This window comes from Callorhinchus milii, unplaced genomic scaffold, assembly GCF_018977255.1.
Source record: "Callorhinchus milii isolate IMCB2004 unplaced genomic scaffold, IMCB_Cmil_1.0 Scaffold5, whole genome shotgun sequence".
NCBI lineage: Eukaryota > Metazoa > Chordata > Chondrichthyes > Chimaeriformes > Callorhinchidae > Callorhinchus > Callorhinchus milii.
The window spans coordinates 10,316,843-10,323,174 of NW_024704746.1; the positions used below are offsets into that span (position 1 = coordinate 10,316,843).

The 6,332-nt window shown below is 43.8% G+C and overlaps 1 protein-coding gene across 4 annotated transcripts in view; it reads left to right on the plus strand.

Moving 5' to 3' along the window:
- rgl1 (ral guanine nucleotide dissociation stimulator-like 1) overlaps positions 1 to 4,407 on the plus strand; it is a 98,642-nt gene extending 94,235 nt beyond the window's left edge. For all 4 annotated transcript variants that reach the window (XM_007895605.2, XM_007895602.2, XM_007895601.2 and 1 more), the window contains exons 17-18: positions 1,853 to 1,967; positions 3,131 to 4,407. In XM_007895605.2, the coding sequence (XP_007893796.1) occupies positions 1,853 to 1,967; positions 3,131 to 3,315 (300 nt within the window). In that variant the 3' untranslated portion in view covers positions 3,316 to 4,407. The remainder of the gene's footprint in view (positions 1 to 1,852; positions 1,968 to 3,130) is intronic.
- The last annotated feature ends 1,925 nt before the right edge of the window (positions 4,408 to 6,332 follow it).

Sequence of the window (6,332 nt, forward strand, 5' to 3'; positions counted from 1 at the left end):
TGGGGCGGGCAAGGTGGGGGACGTGAAGCATGCCAGATCCCACTGAGCGGAGTGAGCAGGCAGGTTGGTAAGGGGTTTGGAGGTCGCAGAGGTAGGGGGGAGCGATGAAGGGCTTTGAAGGTGAGAACCAGGATGTTGAACTGTATCCTCTGTGTGATGGGAAGCCAGTGGAGTTGGGCAAGGATGGGGTGATAGGGTCACGGAGCCTAGTGCGGAAGAGGACACAGGCTTCAGAGTTCTGGATGATCTGCAGCCTATGGTGGCAGGAGTTGGGGAGGCTGACAAGCAGGGAGTTTGCATAGTCAAGCCTGGATGTTATGAATGTGTGTATGAGAGTTTCGGCAGCCGGGCGATGTTGCAGAAGTGGGGAAGACAGAACGGGTCATGGCACAGATGTGGGGTAGAAAGGATAGTTGAGGGTCAACCAGCACGATTCGCAAAGAGAAGGAAGTTTCTCCCGATGTCTCAAGGTCAATAATCCACCAAAATAAAATTGGTCACTCACTTTGTGGCTGTTTGTGGGACATTGCTGTGTGCAAAATTATCTACTGTGTTCATTTACTAAATGCGCTGTCACTGCGCTTTACAGTGGATCCTATAAAGTATTTTGAGACGTCCTCCTGACATGAAAGGTGCAATAACAAATGTAAGGGTTATGGCTATTTATTTTCTATTGAAGGGGAAATAGCGGTGGAATAGGCCAACTACTGGAACATATTTCAATCCCGTGAATTTTATATAAAAATACACAGCAGCACTTGGTGCCAGCGTTCTGTGGGACTTCTCACATTCTTGAAACCTTGATGCTAGTTTGAGGTGTTTGTTTGAACTCTGCTGCACTGGGTTACTGCAATCACTAAATGCCACAAAGCTTTTGCTGCCAGAATTGTCTGATACATAGGCCAGAGCTTCCAATCTCAGGAAACTTGAAAGCATAAACAATCTTGAAGTCTTTGAAGGTTCTGGCACCATAAGTACTGTGCAATAATAAACACACTCAGTTTTTTTTAAAAAAAGGAGGGGAGTAGAAGTGCTGAAAACGGCAGTATTTCAATCAAGCACGTGAGACCTATGAGACTAGCTGCCTGCCTGTCGCTCAGCTCAGTAACAACGGACCCTTTTTCAAAGGGCAGAACCTTGGCTGCAACACCCTCTGACTCACTACGTTCAGAGAGAAGTCGTGGTTACACTCTGAGAGGCAGTTTGTGACCGAGACTGTCCTCTGGCAGTGGACACGTCCCAATGCCCATGTCACAATGCTCCGCACTACCTCATGGCATTTTAGAATAATCCTCGCATTTGATATAGCGCCTTATCACGTTGTCAAGACGTCTCAAAGCGCTTAACAGAATATACTGTAAAGTGAATTGACTGTATATTTTGTGGATGAAACGAGGTACCCAATTGTGCACAGCAGTGTCCCACAAACAGTCATGGATTCAGTGACCAAATTATTATTTTTTTTTAAGGGATTATTACCCCCGGAAAGTGATCCGTCAATCGACTAACAACCAGGTTCTTACTTACTGCTAGCTAAATGGATGTGTGTAGTTCAAGGAAACTCGCCAAAGGTTTTGCCCTACCTGGGAATCGAACCCAGGTCCTTTTGCTTGTGAGACGAGTGCTCTAACCAACACGCTGTAGGACTCCCATTTTAGCGGGTAGACAACAGTAAACAGTAAATTCGTAGTAAATAGTCAAATATTTGGGCACTCGTGCAAATAAAGAGTGGGGTAACATTTTCTCCAATCCAAGCGGAACATTTGATGGAAGAGGTTTAAATTTGATTAAAAAGCTTTATCCGTTGCCTGCAAACCATGGTCAGTAATGTTTGCCTCTCCCCTCCCTCTAGTTGACCAGCCAAGACAAGACGCCTATAGTCATCCAGCGGGCCATGTCCAAGCACAACTTAGAAACTGAGCACCCAGAGGATTATCAGCTCATCCAGGTCATTTCAGAGGACAGAGGTGAGGGCCCTCAAAAATGTCGATCCCAGAAGATGAATGATCTGTTGTGTTTATCACCATTTGCCTTAAAACACGACCTGGGGGGTGACCCAGTTTCCATTGGAGTTGTGCTCCTTTCTGAACAAAGTCATCAAATACACTCACACCACATACACACACACACACACGCCCTGCCCCAAGCACAAACTGCAGGACCCAACGTACTGCTATTTAGATTTATTTTTTCCTAATTTTTTGGGGTCAGCCGTATGTCTGACACATGCATAAATCAATTCTGCTTGAATGTATCCAAACCAGCCAGAGTTCCACATATGTGCGCCACCTACACACAGAAACCTCGCTGTGTCTGGAATGGAATGTGCACTCTCTCCCTGGAGGGATGTACCCTGCTTTACCTAATTCTGCAGAACATTTGGTGCAAGTTGACCAGAGCCAAGGCTTGAGGACACCAGAGTGTGTGTTGAGGATATTGCTGGAGTTTAAGCAGCTAAAACTGCTCTCTGTAAGCAGCTTACACATGCAAAAGTTCAGTGGAATTAAACCTCCTAGAGTTAAGGTGCACATTGTTGGCTGATCCTAATGGGATTTTTTTCTACCTTGGAGAGAACACTTTTCTGGAACCTTTTCAGTTTAAAAACAATTTGGATAATTCAAAGCCATATTTTGCTTTTCTCTCTTCGTGTGTGGGAAGGGGGAGGGATCTGTTGGGAAGAATGTGATACAGTACAATTTCCTGTGACACCTCCATGTGTTTTCTATGTCCCTGCTGTTCTGCAGTGAACGTATACATTTGTCCTTGCATTTAATGACAGTGTCTGTAACATTGAAATGGCTCCAAAGTAATTCACGGGGAATTGCTCTCCAAGCGTATTGCCTGTTTTGTGTAGGAGAATATGTTTGTCTCTTGACGTTTCCAAGTATTTCAGTACGATCTTTAACTGGCAATAAACTTGCTTTCAATTATCACAACTCCAGCATGTGTAAAATATGATTTCAATCAAACAAGAGCCTTCAAGCTGAGTGTATGGCAGTGTAGTCTCATTACTCCCACACAACCATACGTTTGTGTCAGAAGGAACTGAGTGGTGGTGATTCGATATGGGGATGAATATAATTGGTACCAGCTCTTTAAAAGTTTAACTTGCGTTTCTTCTTCCTCACAGAGTTGGTGATCCCTGATAACGCCAATGTGTTTTATGCCATGAACACCTCAGTGAACTTTGATTTTATCCTGCGAAAAAGGAACCCGAGCAGGCAGGTCAAGCTGCGGAGTCGCTCCAGCTCCACCCTGCCCAGAGCGGCCAAAAAGGGAATACTGACTAACCGACTAAGCAAGGTCACCCTCTGAGGAGAGTACCTACCGCGGCAGCCTTGCCTGCCCACCTTCAGAGCTACCACTCAGTATTGAGCGCTGTAGAATGTATGAGATTGATTTGCCTTGGCAGTATTCTACCTTATTTACCTGAAGCGCACGGAACAGCATTGTCAGAACGTCCACAAGCCCCCCCTTTTGGAAAAGGAATGCTTACCTGCTATCGACCTGTTTTGCACAGCAGCCTTTGGGCAGACTCACAAGGCTGGACTTTGTACAGGGACCACAAAGATTCCCAGCATCTACCAGGCCAGCCGGTGAAGACTGTGTGCCCAACCACACACACACGCACACCCCCACACATACACACACCCAACACATACACCCACACAAACCTCTCCCCACCCCCAACCCCCCTCCGTGTGAATGGATTGAAAGAGATATGAAAATCTTTCTCGTACTCGCTAAATGTGCGGTTGACATTACTTTAGGTTCATTCATGGTAATTTTTATATACGATAAAGAAGGCAACATTGGCCAGATGATGAATGCTGAGACATGGTGTTCGGATTGGCCTCTTGACTCTTCAGCAGATCTTCCTGCCTTTTCTTCCCTCGCAGTTTAATCTCTTGTGGACACGACAGGACCAGTCACAGACTTGAAGATGATGGCAGGAGGCAGCGGTTGGGTGGGGAGAAAGCGTTATTGCCAATATTGCACTTGTTTTGAGGTTTGGGTATACTTTTCAGCTTTATACTGAACTGTTTTGTATGTATATTTGTAAATGTCAGCCTTTTTATTTTCCCATCAAAAAAAAATCTTTAAATAGATGCAGAGGGAACCACCCACCTGAGATCAATTTCGTCACTAGTATTTTCTCTCTCCTCGTTTTTTTAGATTTAATTACTTATTAAACTGCCATTATCTCACATTACATTGCTCATTTAATCTGTTTTTTGAGGGGAAAAAAAGCATCAACCTTTGCACGTCAACACCCTTTGAAAGTCGCCATTACCAATCGGGAACTAAATCATCGACCTCTTGATACATTTAGTGCAATCACTTCTCAGGTGTAGAACTGTGTTTATTATTGCACATGTGCATCCATCTATGTGTTTCAAACCACGTCTTCGAAGTAGCAAAAATGCCAAGAATGTCTTAACAGTGTTTGGGTGTTTTGTTTTAAATTCTGTTTTTGCACTATGTATAAATTGATCACCATGAGCAAGCAGGAAGCGTCTTCCAGCCTGTCATGTCTGTCCTCTGTCCTTTTCAGATACTATATTAAGTCTACGTGCCTAGATGCTGCAGAGAGGGTTTTAGAAAGGCTTATATATTTTTTATGTTTCTGTTCTCCCCCTTCTATCAATTCCCTGATGCTTACCCAGTAAAGAATTCTGTAACAACATCCTTTGCTCTAGAGTTGCTCAGGACAAGTAACTTCAAAGCTTAAAATTGGGCAACTGTGATACTTGGGCAAAGTTATTAAAATATGTCATCGGAGGGATTTGTCTCTTTGTTTTCTAAAACTTATACTTTTGTAAATAGTTTCCTTATATCTTGTATAATTATATTGTATAATTTCTGTTTAAAAAAACAATAGCGATTACTAAGAAAAAATAAATTCGACACCAAAATGAAAGTGTTTCAGGTACTTTTTTGTGTGGGGCGGGCAAGTTGTTGTTGGGTTAGATGTGACCAGGCTGCGTTCTGACTTCACTGCAAATGAACACAACTAATTCAGAACTATTGTGTTCTGTCACTGCCCTTGATTTATTCCAAAATAGGACCGCCCACTCTGCCCAAAAAGATAGGTTTCAAGATCCTCACCCTCTCGTACAAATGCCTTCACACCCCAGCACCTCCTTATCCTTCTGACCTGCTCATATTCACCCACAAAATATAAAATCAATTCACTTTCCAGTATATTCTGTGAAGTGCTTTGAGACGTCTTGAAGACCTGATAAGGCACTATATCAAATGCATGGATCATTATTATTATATGCCACCCCTCTGCCTGTTCCCTTCGCTCAGCTAACACAGGCCTGCTGCGCGTTCTCCGATAACAAACAGCGGAACTCTTGTCAGACAGTGTTCTCAATGGCACGCTATGTGGTTTTAGCTGAACCAATTCCAGCAGTACCCCCTCGCGCATTCTGGGGTTCCTGAGTCTCGGCTGGGGAGAGCGAATGCATTCCATTCCAAACACGGGAACGTTTTTGTGTGTGGGTGGCGTGCATATGTGAAACGCAGCCTGGTTTGTATTCTCTTAAGCGCAGTGATGGGTTTCTGCATGTGTCAAACAGCTGGCTTACCAAAAGTAAATTTCCTGTAATTTTTACTGCTGGTTGCTTGTCCTTAGTATTTTGCCAACCACAACAATAAGCTGTTGAAGTTAAAGGGACTTTTTGGTCGTCTCAAGCAGTCACAGGATGTTAGAGTGAAAATGGCAAGTGGAAATAAAAGTGGAAAATGGAAAGAGGACCTGGGCTCAAAACCAGGGTAAGGGAAAACGTTAGGCAAGTTTCCTTACTCCACTGTTTACCCAGCAGTAAGTAGGAACCCGGTTCATGGGCGATTGGCGGATCGCTTTCTGGGGGCAATAATCCCTTGAAAAAATAATAATTTGGTCACTCAATCCATGACTGTTTGTGGGACACTGACGTGCGCAATTGGCTGCTGCATTTCGCCCACAAAATATACAGTCAATTCATTTTACAGTATATTCTGTGAAGCGCTTTGAGATGTCTCGAAGACATAAGGCACTATATCAAATGCAAGAATTATTATTGTTCTATTATTGCATATGGCCAGGCTTTTGAAAAATACGTTCTTTACAAAGCAGGCATATCTACTCATAAGTAATGCCTCCATTATTGATAATGACTGAACGGTATTGCAGTAGGCTTCATCTGTTAAATCATTAGCCTAAGCAAATATAATGCCCCTGGGATTCTGACCTATACAATCCCCCCCCACCCCCGCCTGCATTGCAGAGCTACAAGCTGTTGCCCAATGCTTGCATCAGTTAGCACACACGCATTGCTACCCTC